The sequence below is a fragment of the Euleptes europaea genome, chromosome 8 (genome assembly GCF_029931775.1).
Source record: "Euleptes europaea isolate rEulEur1 chromosome 8, rEulEur1.hap1, whole genome shotgun sequence".
NCBI lineage: Eukaryota > Metazoa > Chordata > Lepidosauria > Squamata > Sphaerodactylidae > Euleptes > Euleptes europaea.
In genome coordinates this window covers 72,959,653-72,978,587 of record NC_079319.1, presented here as the reverse complement: position 1 = coordinate 72,978,587, position 18,935 = coordinate 72,959,653, and the positions used below count along the sequence as shown (strand labels likewise).

Below are 18,935 nucleotides of genomic sequence, written 5' to 3'. Positions count from 1 at the left end.
GGGAATCAGTTGCTTAAAGCAACAGGCGCACCTTTTATCATTTTCTGGTTTTTAAAAGGCCCACAATTTTTTGCTTTGTTTTAGATTTCCGATTTTTCTGCAAACCTGGGATTCTTTTCAGGTTTGTGGAAAGATCTGTCTTGCCTGTTTTTAGTTCTAGGCACCGGATATAAGTATCCTCAGATTTGGCCAACTTGGCTATATAGAGAATACTGCTATCTAGATAGAACTGATTCTTAAACTATTTGATAACTAAGAAATTAATGCTGACATGCAGAAGCGAGGCGGCATACAGTATGCTTTAAGGAGCATGGTGTATATGTGTGTGTGTGGAACTTTATGAATAGTGAGTGGAAGCACTGCTTTATCTTTGAAATTCTAACACAGAGTGACTGGGCTGAATTTTTTGTGGTTGAATGACCTGTCCCTTTAATAGAGGCATAATGTGTGAAAGTGGGCAGCTGAAATTTTCATGTCACAGACATAAATAGCACCCTGTTATGCTTCTGTTAGGAGGACAGGACATTTTTTTCCCTCCAGGCAGTTGACAGCCCTAAAGTATATAAAATACACAAAGTTGCTAACAGTGACAATTCTCAAGCAACCCTAAAGGCAGTATATAGTCAGATGCAAGCTGTTGCTAACAGTGAAAATGCTCAAGCAACAGAACTTGAAAGGGAGACTCCAGCTTGAAACTGTTGAATTAGAATTTCTCAAGTTTGATAACATTCCCAGAGGGCTTAACTAGGATTTGGTATGCCTTAATTATTACGGTAAATTTAGCAAAATGAAAGAGATTGCCAATTACTGTTACTGGGAATGACCAGCATGGCACAGTGGTTAGCATGTCAAGCTAGTATTTGGGAGAAACAGGTTCAAATCCCCACTCTACCCTGAAAACTCACTGAATAACCAGGGCCAACCACTCCCTCTGAACCTAACCCACCTCACAGGGTGGTTGTTGAGACATTAACATGGAGAAAGGGACGTTATAAATTGCTTTGGGTCGCCATTGAGGAGGAAAGCAGGGTAAACCTATATAAACAAATATTACCAGAGTTCTGTAACCCTTACACCACTGCCTAGTTGGGATCTACCACACACATGTGACAAAGTGGGATTTAGTCTATGAAAACTTGTTGCTAAAAACAAACCTTGTTCATCTTTAAAGATTCCCTTTAAATGTAGGCACAGATAGATCCAAAGCCCCCACACTGAGATTGCATGTGGGCCTTGAATCAAATAGGAACTAGGAAATGTGCGTAGTTGACTGGGAATGAGTTCCAGCCTCCTGAAGTAATCCTGCCCTAACTGCAGTGGTATGTTTGTAAGTTAAAAGTAGGTTCATTTAAAGTCATGTCCTCTTTTCTTAAACTGGGGTATGGGTACTCTTGAGGCTCCAGAGGAGTACTCCAGGGTGGTCGTGATCTGTAAGGACATAAGGTGAACTCTGTTACATTCACCTGGATTACATTAGAAGATACCTCTCCGCTTTCTAAGGACAGTCAGGGACTCAGCATCAGGTGAAGGGTGGGAGATTTGTAGAGCTTCCAGAATTTAAGAGCGGTATCCAGAAAATGTGCTGATTGGGTTCTCAGACCTAGAAACCCTAATTGACCGAGTGGTACCAAGGAAGTACAGTCCTAATACAGTCATCACAACGGCTCTCAGTATAAAACTAAACTGGTTCCCCCCATTTTCCTAAACAAAGGATGTCTCCAGGAAGAAACTTTGTCTCAACATACAATAGCAACTTTCAGCTGAACACCAGAAGTTCACGTTTTATATCAGACTGGACTTTTCTTATTTTTTCAGAGCTATGTGAAGCGCTGAAAAAAAAATTCCAGGCCCTTTTGCACCCCTGTTCATCCAGCCTTTAAATCTGTTAACCTCTATATAAGGGAGCTTGTCTGTGGAGCAAAGTCCCTTCCAATCAACAGATTTCAAGTCAGAATAAGATACCCTAGAGACCTGATATTGTAGGCCATGTACAGACAATACAAATATTTTACTTAAACTTGCTTCTAAAGTGTAACTGAGAAGCGTCTGACTGTATTATTTTGGAGGAACTAAAGGATGGAGGCTTCCAGAGGGATGGGTACAGCTTGCCCCAAACTTTGAAAGGGGTTTGTCTAGGGGGTGGGGAGTCTGTGAATTTTAGACAAAATGGGGAGTCAGGGGATTGCTAGTTTGACCGTTGCTGCCCTAAGTAGTACACCATTAACATCACAGCCAAGCATTCTGAATCAGAAACCATATGACAAGCAGAGGACCTACAAGGGTTCAGGGGGGGTCTCATCTTCTTCCCGTATTCCCCTACCTACAATATTTCCTCCTCCGCCCCACCCACCCACCTTTATTCGGTCTTCAGCTTGTCCTTCCTCCCTCACCCTGCAGCCTTTTCCCTTTTCTTCATTTCCCTCCCCCTTCAACTTTACCTAATTCCCTCTCCCATGTTCATGCTTACCTTTCCTTGTTCCCCATCTTATAGCTTTCTCCATTTTTCACTTTCTCTTTCCATTCTGTTGAGTGTAACCAAGGTGTAGATGCCTAAGCAATGTTGTCTGGTGTTGCTTAGCAACTCCCAAAATGTCCACTAAGATCTCAGGGTGCAGTCTCACGAAATCCTGACAAACATTTTCTCTTTCTTTAAAGGTACAGACATAACTTCTATAGTTTTGGGGATTCTTACTTTTTAATTCCAGCAACCCTGAGGTCTCTGTTTGTAGAACCTCCACCTCCTCAAAAAAAACAAAAAAAACCGTTACTGGCCCCATTGTGAGGATTTTTTGATCTGCACATGACGGCCAGGTTCAGAATCAGATACGGCACAAATTATGCAGAACATACGGTTATTAAATTAGGGTACCCCAGCATGCAGAAACTAATTTGCATACTTAGAATACATAAAAATGCAACTCCAGCATGAGGCAGCAGTAGTAGATAAACAAAACCTAAGAGATGCCATGGGATACTGATTCACTTATGCTGTTTGATACACTCAAACTGGCAGCTTTCATATGAAAGCCAAAAGAGAAGGAAAACGGAAAGCCACAGACACTGAAAATTCAGAGTGATGGAGTAGTGAATGACAGACTAGGATCTGGGAAACCCAGGTTCAAGTTCCTGCTCTGATATGAAGCTCCCTAGGTGATTTCAGCCAGTCACAAAACCTAACCAGGATAGTTGTTAGAACAAAAAGGTAAAGGGGAAAGGATGTATGTCATCAAGACCTTGTGGAAGGAAGGGTCAGGTAAAAATATACTAGATCAAAATAATGCATTGCTCTTGAATCTTTGAGTGTTTACATGTTCATTTTGTTAGCTTTTACCAATCCTTGCATTTTTATAAAACTTGAATACCTTGGTATTTCTACTACACAACATGTAACTTCTGAATCAGTTTTGCAAGAGCTGTATTATTATTTCACATATGTGAACATGTTCCTTGAATTGTCTACTTATGCAGCTTGCTCAAAATGATCTTGTGAGATACAATTGTATGAAAACAAATTACTCCCAGAACTGTGTTTGAGCATGTTTTATATGTGACTTATTCCTATAAAATATTTTCTGAATATAAAAATACATTACAGGTAGGTAATATTAGTCAAAATGCTTATATACATATTCAAGTTAATATAAAACAGTAAAAAGAGACAGCTGTATACACAAATCAATTCCAAAGCCTTCATACTATATCCTTACATATACGTTCCTAAAATGTTCCTCTTAATACTGAACCCAACTATTATCTGAAGATTTTCTTTAAAAAACCCAAAGTTTACAGGGGTTATTTTTTCCAACAAGAACACACATACTGATGTGATCAGATGTATGTGTACAATATTAGAACTGAATTTTGCAACTAAAAGTTGTACTCTAGAATCTACACCAAAAATGCATGACAAAAAATTAATGGCTGTTGCAAATACTGCTTTCATCTCTCAACCCAACTGCACGCTACTTATTTCACACTGCTTTGTCTTAAGTTCTTTGGAAATTCTACCTCAGGGATTGTCATGATTAGAGGTATTATTGAAAATACAAAATACTGTAGCCTTGATTTTAAAACTGCCCTTACGTTTACTGATTCAGATAATTTAAAAATGTATTTACAATCATTTGCAGTAATTCCCATCCTGCTACTGTGACAAAAGGTTAGCGTATATTTTTTGTTATAAGTTCATTTGCACTTACATTCTGAAAAGTTTTACTGGATTAAAGCACTTTATAGTAGGTGCAAAACATCAAAAGAAACAGGAGCAATTTATGCTATACTGCACTGACAGCCCATTCCTGACCTCCAAGGGCAAAAGTCCTTAGGAGGCCAAAAAGGTGCTGGACTGGCATTGGGGCCCCCTGTACCGGCGCCTGGGCTTACGCCGCACAGAGTGGCCTCAACACCGGTGGGGAGGCCCGGATGTCAGTCTCTGGCGCTGTTGCAGCACACCACCCAGGGATGCCAGCTGGGCCTTTCGCTGGCATCCCATTGGTGCAAAGGCCCATGCCAGTGTCCCAGGGAGCGTTTCCAGGGTGTGGAGCTGCCAGCAGGCAGCTTCCTGTCCCTTTTCGGCCCGGCACGCCAAAAGGGAGAACGGCGTTGCTGCGACTACTTTTTTTGCAGGTGAAGTCATGCTGTTCTCAATGGGGCAAAATGCTCCATTTAAATTTTTTAAAGCCGGCGAAAGGCTTTTTAAAGCCGTTTGGCAACCGGGAAATGGGTTTGGGGGTGCTGTGGTGCTTTGGCCACACCATCCCCAGCCACCAAAAGGTAAGGAATGGGCCATGAGTGTGCAGCCAGTAGAGAGAAGTGCTGAACCTTTACTGCTGAAGCAAACAACTGAGCATGCAGATACAAGGGTGATCTATGTTAGGCTAAGAAAGTTTAAAAATGCATGGAAGCATTCTTATAATTCTGTAAACACACAGACATCTAAATTTATAAGCTGAAATGTTACCTATAATAGCATGCATCTTATGTTTCCCATAATCTTTGAGAGAGAGAAAAACTACTACTTTGGATGGGGCTTTTGAGTCAATCACTGATGTGTACACTCCATTTTAGAATACACTATTGTCTTTTTTAACATGTATATTAAGAAGTAAATACAACATGTGCCGACGCAACACATTAGTAACTAAACCCTTTATCTGACAGTCTTATATTACAGAGTGTAAAGTCAAATAGGCACAGATTTTATAAATGAAGTAAATCATCTGTATTCTAACACAAATGTTCTGTACCAATTAAATACAGTATAGCAGAAATAGAATATAATATACACTTTTTACAGTAAATAGCAAAATACTAAGTCAGCTTACTAGATATATATATATATATATGAATCAAAGAACAGCAGCTTTTCTTTAAGGTCCCACTATCTCAATTACTTTCCAAGAAATAAAGGACAAATATGGCAGGCTACACATACCCTTCTATTACCATTGGCTACTTTACCAAGGCAGCATCTATACATGGAATAGCTTGCCAAGGACTCAGAAGCATCATACCCAAATCCACAGTTAAAAATTAACTTCCCACATTAAAATCAGCTCAGGACATTTCGTTTCAGTTTGGACTCAGCCAGCAACAAACACGAGAATGGGCTTAATAGCAGTGATCCACTGTGGCTGCCTTGATTCCTCTCTCTGTTTTCAAAGAAGCCATTTATTGAAAATTTTGTCCACCTTCTGTACAATAACACTGTTTCTGCATTCAGATCGCTTGGCTGGCCTGTGTTGGCACGTGAAGCACCAAACATGCAAGCTGTAGGCATTTTTTAATATTTTCAGCACACGTCAAGAAGTCAGCACAGTGGCAGGGCCCGTAGGAAGACCAAAAAAAAACAAACCCCCCCCAACAAAACAAACGCAGTCTCTTCAGTGTGCTTATTAAAACACAGGATATAAGGCGGCATGGGGCCTAATTTTAATGCCTAACAATATGGCCCCGAGCCTTCAATTTAAACAAACGTGAAATAAACACGAGATAAACAGCAAGTGTGTTCTTTGGTAATTAACAGCACATTGTCAGTTTCCCCCTCAGACACATATGTACAGCCTTCCCGCACAATAAAATATTTATTTAAAATATGATCTAATTTGCTGAGTAACAAACAGTCAAGTACCTCACAGTATCTACAAGTAACTGTAATTTAGTGAACAGTCATGTTTGCCTTTTGGCAGACAAATGATACAGCCGTTTTACACATATATTATTTATTTATTTTTTAAAAAAAGAACTGGAAAATTATGTCCATGATTCAAACATTCAATAAGGACAGAATTAAAACTACCCCAGACACTTCAAAGTAAAAGTGTTTCCACACAGTGATTTGTGCAGCAAGTGCAAAAACAAAACCGCAGCTTTAGTTAATCCAAGATTTTCTGATCTCCTGTTTTCTTGAAAAAGCAGAAGCTGCTGCATCGCCTGATGAGCAGAGGGCTGCTGCTCCAGCTTTGGAAGAGGGTGACCCTTGAACTGCATCCTTCCACTTCTCCACGTTGGAGGAGAATACCTGAGACTGTGCAGTGCCGCTGCATGTCGTTGTGGAAACTGGCGCTTCAGTGAGACATCCAGGACGAACAAATACCCCGTGTCGTGGCTTGCAGCGGAAATATTCTCTGCCTTTTACAGTGCCATCATGTTTCCCTTAAGACAAAAACAAAGAGACAAAACAAAGTATTAGATTATCACTGTGGAACTGTATTCCGCCACTGCAGGGCCAGTTTTAAAAGTTATTTTGCAAATTAAGCTGCTTGCAACCATCAGAGGAATAATTCTGGAAAAACATTTCTTCATACTTGTGGTAATAAGATTCAGGAAGAAGAAACCTATAAATAATATTGTACTGAGAACCTTATTCTAATGGCAGTGAATGCATTGCTTAAGGTAAATATACACAAGCTAATATAATACAGCTCTGCTATGCAAATAAAGCTGTTGCAAATAAAGCAGTTTTGGAAGGGGATGTAAATGCAGTGCTCCTGATCAGAAGGAGCACTGATACACAAATCCCTCTTTCTTCTGTCTTCTCTGAGCTAACTGACCCTGCCAGTCATGTAACATAACGGACAAACCACAAAGTGTTAGGGTGGGGGAGAAGGAAGCAGTGTTTCAGGGCATTTATTGGTTACTAATAAACACAAAATGCTGTTGTGTATCAATATCTTTTGTCTTGTTTTATCTTTAAATACCTGAGTGCTACTGAACTGAGAACCACTGCAAATAACTCCACCCCTACGTCACAAGCTTTGAATTTGATAGTTAACGCTCTTCAAATATTCTCTGGATGTGTATACATTTAGGGAATATTTTGGTTAACTGATTTAAATTTATTGCATATGGCCAAAGGCCATTACAAAAATTAGGCTAAAAACACTATAAGTTCATATGACAATCTTTGATAACATCTACATTTTAGTACCAAATTAAAACTCAAGGAGGAAGAAAGAAAAAATTCTCTAGACCGCTGAAATTTATGAAAATATTGAACATAAGACAACTGCTCATAACTTGAAATCGTAGCTTTTAGCGCTTGCCTGAATGACTAGAGAATCTTCGTGACTACAGAATCTCACTTCTTACCATGTCAACCATTTATAGATGGGATATGCAGTTCAGTTCTGACCGCTTGTCATATTTTGGGTGAAACGGAGTATCTCAATCGAACAAGTTAAGAGTTAAAAATACCTAGGCATCACATATAAGTATAACCTATCATGGTCTGGACACAGAGATAGGGGTGACAAAACTGGCCAGACACTCAGCACTTCAACTGAAACAACTTTATTTTTCCAAGGGTAACCAAAATATCACTGCGGCCATTCACATTTTCAACATTAAAATCCTTGGGCAATTCTTTTATGGCATCCCAATCTGGATTTCAACCCTAAATAATTCTGTTGAGAGTATTCAGGGAAAATCTTTGAGACAAACCCTAGAAATACCAAAATCTGTTCCATATGTGACTCTATGCCTAGAAACAGGCCAAAATTTAGTGGAGACCAGAGCTTGGATCTCATCCTTTAAATACTGGCTTAAAATCCATTTGAGGACAAATCAAGGAACCCTTATGTTCCATCTGCTAAAAGACACTTACAAAGTTAACTGGTTGTCCACTATTTTAGCTAAACTTGGTCAGATTGGTACTGCCTTAGCAGAACTGTCAATGCTAGATGAAAAATCAGCATTCAGTACTATTAAACAAAGAATTTTAGACCAAGAACAAAAAATATGTCCATTTACTCCACCAACATGCTCCCCTCTTAAATTAGGTTTACAGGTTAAATACGGGAAATTACAGCAGTACTTTGATACATTTGAGGAACCCCTTCAACGGCAGGCATTTATGCTTGCTAGGCTTAATGCCCTTCCTTCGGAGGTACTAAACGGTAGGTTTAAAAATATCCCCTTTGAGAAAAGACTATGTGTATTTGGCCTGAGCCAACACGATACGCTACAGCATATAATCATAAATGGTCATCTGCACAATGGCCCTCGTAAGAAAACAATTTTACCCTTGATTGATAAAATGAAATCTAGCCAAGAATCCTCTGTATGCCGGTTTTTAATGAATGATTCTATTCCTGAAGTCACTTCAAAGGTGGCGGAATTTCTGGCGGAAGTTGTGAAGACTAGGACCAAAGTTTAAATTATATTTAAATTGAAAATATATGGACAGAGAATTTTGTGCACTGCTTATGCTATGTTTCTTACTATATGCCAGTAAAGGTCGATTGATTGACTGATTGTAATACTTTGGGCCAGCCTAGCCTGAATTTTCTTTGCTGCTAGAGCAAAGAGGGCTTTATATGAGAGCTTAACTTCAGTATTTAGACATGCTACAATTTTCAGCAACAGTCACTTCAGTATTTGACAGCTGAGATGAGACAGCAATCAGCATTAACCAGGATCTGACAGCTAACAAGTGTGTTTCGTACTTGTGTAATTAATTTGTTTTCCAACCAAAAATAATTGTCTTCAGTGTGTGTCAGGCCTGCCCTCTGCTGAGACAGCCAGACTGTGTGTGTTATGATTCCGGCAGGTGCGTCCCAAGGCCAAGCCTGGTAACTGCCAAATTCCTTTCCTCTGTGGGAACTGCTCTCGTGGGGGGGGGGGGGTTGCCATGGCTGCCTCACTATCTGATATGACCAATGCTCTTCCATATAGGCCTGTAGCTGTGCCTTTAGTTCTCATTCGTGCCAATTTACCTGTTAGCTCTGTATACCTGTAGGTTTTCTAATAAATCAACTCTCTTTTGGACTACTCGCCTGTGGATGTTGTTTATGGGATTACCACGGGGACAAGTGCTCACAATGTGTGAAATATACTTTTGATGACAGCAGTTCTGCAACTCAAATGTCAAAATTTTGAATCAAAACTCAAATTCAAAGCTTGAAGATACTTTGTATCTTGAATTTTTCACAATTTTATATTTAAGCTATAAATTAATAACCACTAGAGGTGGAAATGACTCTCCCTCCAAGGAAAATTATTTCTTAATGCTTAGACTATAGAAAGTAATCCATAAAGCAGAAACATACATAAAAAAGACAGTATTACTGTATTCCCAGGCTAGGGTTAGAGCCTGTCCTGGATTACAGGAGCATGCAGATATTACTAGACAATTTGTGTCTGCAGAATTCTAAATGGATTAAGGATATAACAATTTCTTACCCATCTGGAAATGTAATTCAATGCCAACCCAAGTACCAGCTGAAAAATCCACTGGCCCAATGTATCTCACTGTGCCAGATTTATTGTTTCCAATGCACACTTGTTCCCCCACTGCCAACCAGTTAGGGTACTCTTCAGCAGTAGCATCTTCACAACCAGAGCTACCCAAATTATTTTTTCCAGTGAAGTCATCTGCTAGGAAGGAATCTGCATACACCTGGCAATATGAATCCTTTTTCAATATGACAGCCAATACAGGGTTTTCAGTATTGCTTGCCTGCTGGTATTCCACCTGTATAGGCTCCAGTTGGCTCACTGGTTTGTCCTTGTTGTAATTCTTTTTTGAGAAACCTGTGGGACCTGCTGAAAGCTTTTTTCTTCGGTTAGAAGAGCCACTAGAACTGAACTGTGGCACTCCCGAACATTCAAGTTCCTTTCCATCTTCAACACCCATGAACTCTGTAAAAGCATAATCTTCAAAAACGTTTGAAGTGTGCTCAACTGTTACTTCTCGAGTTGTAAATTCAATTCCACGTTCCACAATTTTATTATCTGAAAAATCCTCAACTGAACTTTGCAACTTTGTGGCATCTACATTGGTGGTACTTTCAGACAACAGACTCTCTCTTGCTAAGGCGTTGTTTCCTTTGAGCGGTGACACAGCTCTCTTATCTTTACTCCAGCCCCTTTCTGGCTCCATAGCGTCCTTGTTTGAAGATCTTAAGTCATGGGAGAGATGGGCTGCAGAATGGTCACTAGAGTCCAAATCCCTAACTTGATTTGCTAATTGGTCTGTGCTATCACTACAGGAAACCAGCATATCAGACAAAGTAGCATTTGAGGCACTGTGAGAAAAGTAGCCACTAGTAATACTGCTAGTGGTGGGGCTACGGGATACCTCTTTCTCAAGGATCCGAGAATTTACTAAGTCTCCTTTAGAGGATAGCCATTCCCTGCTTTCCAGACTAGCATTATAAACACTAAAATCTGCAAACTCCTCAGGCACGTAAGGCTTCTTGTTAATGGCCTCCAACTCATCGTCTTCTTCTGAGTCCTGTGAAAATGTTAAAGAGAGACAAGTTGCTTCTTTATAAAATTGCTTTTGTTTTATGTTCACAAAAATGTTCTTCCCTACTTCATCATAAGGACTGTTTACTATTACCTTCAAAAAAGAGAGAACTTTTTAAATTAACTGGTTATTGAATTTTAAGTATGACCATATTGCTACTGAAGAGCAACTATGATGAATTACAAGCACAGAAGCTGCTGAAAACAGCCTTATAGCACTTCCCAAAAAACTTCTAAGGTCAGTACCCTCCTCATCTCCTCACGGAACCCTTTCCACAACATGGGAGCCATGACTGAAAATGAACAGACACTGGCAGATGTCAGGTAGGCAATCTTAAGGGGGGGCTAGAAACTGGCAGCTACTGGGCTGTAACTGGCACACAAGGAGGTATGAGAGGAGATGGTCCTTCAGATATGCGAGTCCTAGGCAATGAAGGGATTTTTAGGTTGTAATAAGCACCTTGAATTGAATTTGGAACAAACTGGCAGCCAATGTAGCTGTATTAAAATAGACAAGATGTATTCCTGTTGGCCTGATAATAATCAGGCTGATGCATTCAGCTGCAGATTCTGTCTTCGAACTACATTACAGATCACCCATCAGTGCAATCAAAACATTCTTTGTTCCAAATCTAGGTCTGAATCTAGACTGAAATTAGTTAAAATCAGACATATTATCCTGGAGCCCTTGGAGATGCTTTGCCCCCATGTATTACATTACCCCCAGAAGCAGCACACAGAGGAATATCTGATAAAGGACAGTGCTGATTCAAGCTTACATCTCTCAGACTCCCAGCTGCTACTTTCAAAGAAGTAAATGTAATTTACAGTGGATTCGTACTCACAGAACTAATGTTAACAACACTTGCAGGAATATTGTAACTCTGAATAATTTGAAATAAATAATTAAACAATTCATGAGCTCTGACATTTATCAGTCAATCTTTAGCCCAACAGACTGTGCTTGGTAAGAGAACATTGAGACTTCTCACCTTGAAAGGTTGAATTATATTATTAATGAAATGAATTAAGCATTCATGCAAAAATTAGCATTTGGTTAAGAAACATGCAAGCACACTTTTTATCAATTATTTATTTGACTGGTGCTGTGTTAACTATACATTTTGTTAGCTTCTCAAAGGCAGGATATGTTTGATTTTTCAAAAAACAAATGTCCTCCACAATTAATGTAACAGGGCCTTAATCCACCACCAGGCATTATGATAGAGAACCACAACAAAACTTACAGTCTTCTTCACACGTACGCTATTGTGTTCTACTGGCATGCTACTGGTATTACTTCCTGAGGGCTCAACACAGCCAATGTTATATACCTGAGATGACAGCATGCTCTGCAAAGACTGAGACACACAAACACACCATACGATGAACATACTGACATTAAACCCATGCAAATTAATAGGACAGAAGGATTGCTTATTAAAACAAGGCAGGCAAGTAGGTAGGCAGTTAAGCTGCCATATCCATGCAATGATGTCTGACTAAAAAGCATTAAATTGCAGAAAATTTGAAACACTTTCTAAAAACGATCCTGAAATTTAACATAAACTGACTTAAGGATATTGACACAGACTCACATGCAACGTTTGTCTTTAAACTATGAATAGCACTGTGCATTATTCAATGGAGGACAAAATGTTATTCCAAATGAAAGAGGACAAGATGTGCTAAATTTTTATTGTGGGATTCCCACAGTTCCAAAGGCTTCTTAGTACAAATGCATGCTGTAAGCTATTTGCTAGATACATAAAATAATTACTTGCACCTAAATGCATCAACAGTCAAAAAGCTTATTATTACTTAAATTTCTTCTACCTACCTCTTTGCTAAGTAGAGGCCGAGTTTCAAGAGAAGGTTTTTTGTTCTCTTCTCTTACTGGCATTAAAGGTTTGAAAAACTTGGGTGGCTGCGGAGAAAATGCTTTAAATGGACTGATGATTGATGCCTGTGGATTCTCCAAAACAGAACCTTGCAGAATATAAAAAAATGCCCAATAGATTAACTATTCTGACACCGAACTGAATCAATCTATGAGAAAGACAGTGAGCAATAGATCCTCAGCAGTACAGATCCCTGTAGCTATAAAGTTGGGGAGTGTATGGCCATGCACCCAAACAAAAGGTTAACTCAGCTCATGAAATCACAATGATACAGCAGGAAGATGACTGCCTGGATTTGAACTACTCAAATAGTTTTCCAAGTTTTATCTCTATATACATGGTGGCTTGGAGTAGGAGGGTGACTTGATCTGAAGAAAAGTCTCTTACACAAGAGACAGAAATAGAGCGTCTGGGTTGCAGGTTACCATACAAGTAAAACTCTAACTCCCAACCTACTGGTGGCAGCAAAACAAATTCCCCAGGGAGTGGTGTAGGTAAATAAAGCTGGAGAGATGAACCCTTCAGTGAGATCTAGCAGCAAGCTACCTGGGCCAGCTGGAATCCACCAATAGTCAATACAGTTTAGTGCTAAGTAAGATGAACAAACGGTATAAAGTTAGCAGATTTAAATTCTAAACGGATTTGGACTGAATGCTTTCCTTGTGTGCTAATATATCTTGTGTGCTAATACAATACAATATAACTAGAAATTTAAAGGCAGTAAACAAAAAAGAACATAATTCCTTATACTATACATCTCATTTTCATTCTTTTATTATCTACACATATTTATCCAATTAAACACACACACACACTTACCACCAGCATCTTTACTTCTGCGAGGTGAATCCCTGGGTAAAGTTCCATAACACGATACGTCTTGATAACTGGTGGAACAATCTAACATATCTATCGGACCTTCTGACCAATCCTGAAGCCACAAAAAACAAACAAAATTAGGAATAATTCGCAAAGCATTTCAATAATTCAGTTTCTTTCAAAAGTCAATTTCCTCTCTTTGACATACATTTTCTAATAGCTTTTTTGTCAATTATAAACACACCCAGGAATCCTCCTCATTTCATAAAAAAAAGGGGGGATTCTTAGTTGTGATTTTAAATAGTTCTATGTTTTAGTAACCTGTTAACACTAATGTATTCTGCCCCTAACCCAAGAGAAATAACTGAAAACATATCATTTACAGGGTTAAAAATAACTAGAGCTGAACAGAAATTAGATTTTTTAAAGGTCAGTAACATCAAATTCCACATTCTTGTTCTAAACATCTTACACTTATTTCCAGAAATCAATTAATAATATATGATTAAATGTAATTAAGTCTTTCTTGCACTATTAAAGAAAACACAATTCTATTCTACTACATTTTCAAATACTATAAAAGACTGAGGCCCCTAATTCATATTTTCTGAATTCCATACCTTATCTTCATCATAGCCAGACAGATCTAAGCGGCTAGAAGATACCTAAAACATAAACAATGAACAAGCATAAATCAAATTAATGCTAAATTTACAACTGTTGTGGCATCACTGGCAAAACCTCCTACAACCAGCCTTTGTAAACTTAAAATCCAAGACGCTAACATGCAACTGTGGTTCTCTCTCTCTCTCTTTTGGGTGGGAGGGAGAACGTGATTCTTGTTCCATTTATCCGCCTGCATAAGTCTTAATTTTCTTTTTGGTCTGTGTGGGCAAGTCAAGTTTGGGTGAATTTTTGCGGTTTTCTTTAGCAGAGGGTTATGTGGAATCGTGCTTTCACACATGCTGAATAATCCACTTTCAATGTACTTTAACGATCATTTGCAAGTGGATTTTGCCATTTCACACAGTAAAACCCAGCTGCATTGAAAGTGGACTGAATGTGCATTATTTGGCATGTGTGAAAGCGTAGTATGTGTTATTAACTTTGCTTTTTCCCCTGATTTATAGCTCATGCCTGGTTATAGGCAATGGGGGGGGGGGAGAGAGAATCACCAATGATATTCTCATGACTGCCAGAAGTTCAATACTAATGAGATTATGTTGGTCAGTGATAAAGCCAATCAGGGACGGAAAGGTCAGCCCGTCCAGGAGAATATTACACTTCCCCTTTAAGTGCTTGTAGCTTCGGGATGGCTGCTGGAACCTGGTCTACAGTTGAAGATTCAAGATTTTCTGTGGCACACAGCACATTTCCCCCCAGCTTTGGCTGAATACACAGCCACTCCTTGAAAGCTGAGATGTTGGTCATTGTGATTCATCCTCTCAAAACTTCCAAGTTAGATTATTATGCACTTTACACAGGGCTGCTGCTGAAAACTCTAGAAACTCTAATTAGTCCAAAATGAGTCAGCTAGGTTGCTTTTAGGGGATACAGGAACTGTTATTACCTGCATGTTGAAAAGACTTGCATTGGCTGCCTATTGCAAGGCAACTTTCAAAATACTAGCACATTTTTATAGCCTCCAGTGATATGGGAATAGGTAACTCAAAGCACTACCTTCTCCTGTACTGTCCAATGGACCCGTTAAAGCCAACATCCCAAGCCCTGCTAGCTGTGACTCTGCCCACAAAACTGAGGTGCGCACTAACCAGAGACAGTGGCTTCTCAGTGGTGGCACCCCAAGTTCCCCTGGCACCTACATATTTGAAAAGTGTCCCACATAATTACTTTCAGAATTCTGCCTAAAGTCTTAACACGCACAACTAGATGTCGCACTGTAAGAGCATCTTACGTTGTGAACATTAGGTGTGCTAACACTCCTCCGTATGTGTCGAGCCTTGGTAGAAAAAGCTTCTTTGACTGTGACAGCCTGTATTAAGACAACAAGGAACCCATGAAATATATAATTTTAACTATAAATATAGCCAATTAAAGCTTATTTTGGAACAGACTTGTAAAGATACATTTGTGTACATAAAAATTCTTTACTTTTGCATAAACAGATTTTAAATTAAATTTCCAATGGAAAATCACATCAACTGGGATTGGTGAACTGTGTGTGTGTAAAGTGCCATCAAGTCGCAGCCGACTTATGGCGACCCCTTTTGGGGTTTTCATGACAAGAAACTAACAGAGGTGGTTTGCCAGTGCCTTCCTCTGCACAGCAACCCTGGTATTCCTTGGTGGTCTCCCATCCAAATACTAACCAGGGCTGACCCTGCTTAGCTTCTGAGATCTGACGAGATCAGGCTAGCCTGGGCCATCCAGGTCAGGGCTTGGTGAACTACCCCATAATAAAGGGGAAGAAAAAAGAAAATAAGAGATATTCCTAATGGCCATAAGAGCTATACTAAACAGATCAGACCTCTTGTCTACTTGCCTGTCTTAGTCGTTCAAGACTCAAAATATTTTCTACGTGCAATACTCCACGAGTATACTTCTCTATGTACGTTTCACCATCAGAAGTACCCTCGTTTTCACTCTTGGCTGCCATCAGAGCCAGAGTCTCTCGGTCCTCAATTTCTTCTGTAGCCTAAAATCAAGACACAAATTGATAGCAACATTCGTCAGTTTTTGCTAATATGCTTCAAGACGTCTACGTAGTTCCCTTGTGACTTTTCCCACTTATTCAGCCTCTTGACCGAAATACATTGAAATGTACCTTTGGTATATTTGACACTATTTCATAGGTCACACCACAAGCATAACATATATTCTTCAATGATATTCTTCTTTTCAGACTCTGGGTAAAACTCTAAAAAAGGCAAAAGAAAAATTGAAAAATACAGAATTCACACAGTAAATAGCTTGATCATTCAAGCAAGCTACTAAAAATACAATGAGAAATAGCAGCTCTGAAACACCTTTCTTATGTGTAGTCTTATAGTACATATTATTTCAAGAACAATACACAGCTCAGTTCATTACACTGCATCCCTCCCAGGGACATTGTTTGACAACTTCTCGTCAAACACAGAGTTGGATCTGAAGAACCAAGGAAAGACAGACATATATCCTACCCTAAGGAGCAGTTCTCCCTTGGAGGAAGAGAAATATCAGCATGTGTGGCAGGACACAAATATTTCCCCCCTTCCCTGTTTTTTGCAGTCCGACCCCAATGGCCTAAAACTTGCTTCTGAGACTCAGGGATCTCAGAAACAAGTGCTATATGACAATGAGGGCTGAAATTCAAATAGGAAGTCCACAACATATAAAACCCCTTCCCCCATGTGCGCACAGAAATCCACAAGGACACATTTGGATCCTACCTATATTAGAAGAAGAAGAGTTGGTTTTTATATGCTGACTTTCTCTACTATTTAAGGGAGAATCAAACTGGCTTCCAAGCACCTTCCCTTCCCCTCCCCACAACAGACCCCCTGTGAAGTAGGTGGGGCAGAGAGAGCTCTAAGAGAACTGTGACTAGCCCAAGGTCACCCAGCTAACTTTGTTTGTAGGAGGGGGAAACCGACCCAGTTCACTAGATTACCATCCGCCGCTCATGTGGAGGAGTGGGGAATCAAACCTGGTTCTCCAGATTAGAGTCCACCGCTCCAAACCACCGCTCTTAAAAACTACACCATGCTGGCTCTAAATGGATTAGGGTCTCAAACCCATTCAACATGCAGCCATTTTTGATACTGATATTGTTTCCTTGTAGGAAAATTGCGTGCCGTTGGCCATTAGCACACATTTGTTCCTTTAGTTACATGTGAATGGATACAGGACAACATATGCAGTAGCAGTGCTGAAGCTAAACAGGTATGAATCAAATCAGTGCCGTGATGGGAAACCAATGTTAACCAGATTAAATACCCTAATTATTAATTCCCCCAAAGGAATACAAAATATACAAATGCTGTAATACACAGGAAGGCAGAGCTCAAACTTTGTAGTTATTTCTACAATAAAGTAATTATTGCCCATGGAGATAAGAAAGGGACAAAGTTAAACATCCAAATCAACACACTGGTATTTTTGATATCAAGCACATCATTTTTGACATTTTGTACCAAATTCTAGGTTACAGATTAGAGTATTTCATGGACACAGATCCTAATTTTGATTTTCTTATTTTTCTTACCAGGTTAGATGATAAAGTATAGAGGAGATACAGCCAAAACATGATACAATAAAACTGAATTGCAAGAATCTGTTTACCTGTTTATTGTAAATATTAGCTGCAATCCTTTTACGTAACACCAATTCCATTGTGGCAGGATGGCTAAGCTGAACTGTGATCTTCACTATTAAGTAGATTCTCTCATTTTGGGGTGTTACCCTATTCAAGTGAACTGAATCATGCACAGAAGAATCCCAGGCAGCAGTGGCTGAAACCTAAGAGCACATTTCAGAAGAGAATAAAAAGAAATCAACATAAATTGTTCCATCCTACCTCTGAAATGCAAAAAATACCTAATGAAAGAAAGACAGAAGGTTCAATAAAAATCTTTAAAACAATATTTCCACTATGGTGGGGTGACAGTGAGTCACTTATCAACAGAAAGAATGGCTCCAATCTAGAAGATTGGAAGAATGAATCAATTCTCAGGAAAATATACACATGCCCACAAAAAATGCATCTCAAGCTGTTATTTAAAACTTATTGGTAAAGGTATTTTTAAATAAATAAATAACAGTATTTGTCAACGAGAAAGAACTCAGCTACCCATGAACAAAACCATTAATCCTATTTATTCAGGATCTTCTGTTAAGTGTTTGTTTAATGGCTCTTATGAAAATTACTTTTTTGTTATTCTTGGAAACACACGATACAGTCTCTCACCTCATGTAGTAATTAATCATCTCCCACTTTGCTAATGAGTTGTTCTTAAACAAAATACAGTCTGTACACATCTTCGATCAAAGCAAAGCAGGAGATGGTCAACTAAAGACAAATATGATAGCCACAAATCAAATGTCCAGGACAGCTTGCTAATCATTTACCTCATCACTACTGTGTTTTATGACTGGCAGATAAAAGAACTGACTTCCATGCTCCTTCGGTAGTATTGAATTAACTCCTGATGCGTGCGGACCTACAAGCTGTTCGTTGGCACTGAGGTCATCAGCTAACAAAAAAGCAGCACAATTAAAGCAAGTAGTAGAGCAAGTATTAGCATCAAACAATTCTATTAATGGTTAACTCAGAGCCAGGTGGTGGTGGTATTGTTCTGAGGGTCACAGCAAAGCTAGCAAAGAACAAAAACAATCACTGCTGTGGTCAAGTCATGACCCTAGTTGTTATTGTATCACCAAAGCCGCCTTTCTGCTATCAGGAAGGAAGAGGAGAGAAGAGGGGAGAGATACACCTGGAACCCTAAACAACAGCTCAGCTATAAT

At 39.3% G+C, this 18,935-nt stretch overlaps 1 protein-coding gene across 2 annotated transcripts in view; it reads right to left on the bottom strand.

Moving 5' to 3' along the window:
* Positions 1–6,310: 6,310 nt before the first annotated feature.
* Positions 6,311–18,935, bottom strand: part of KIF13A (kinesin family member 13A) — an 85,733-nt gene continuing 73,108 nt past the window's right edge. For both annotated transcript variants that reach the window (XM_056854166.1, XM_056854165.1), the window contains 11 exons: positions 18,540–18,664; positions 17,754–17,930; positions 16,255–16,347; positions 15,973–16,125; positions 15,385–15,462; positions 14,090–14,134; positions 13,470–13,581; positions 12,590–12,738; positions 11,997–12,110; positions 9,682–10,735; positions 6,311–6,654 (listed from right to left, as the gene is read on the bottom strand). In XM_056854166.1, coding sequence (XP_056710144.1) covers positions 6,371–6,654; positions 9,682–10,735; positions 11,997–12,110; positions 12,590–12,738; positions 13,470–13,581; positions 14,090–14,134; positions 15,385–15,462; positions 15,973–16,125; positions 16,255–16,347; positions 17,754–17,930; positions 18,540–18,664 — 2,384 coding nt within the window. In that variant the 3' untranslated portion in view covers positions 6,311–6,370. The remainder of the gene's footprint in view (positions 6,655–9,681; positions 10,736–11,996; positions 12,111–12,589; positions 12,739–13,469; positions 13,582–14,089; positions 14,135–15,384; positions 15,463–15,972; positions 16,126–16,254; positions 16,348–17,753; positions 17,931–18,539; positions 18,665–18,935) is intronic.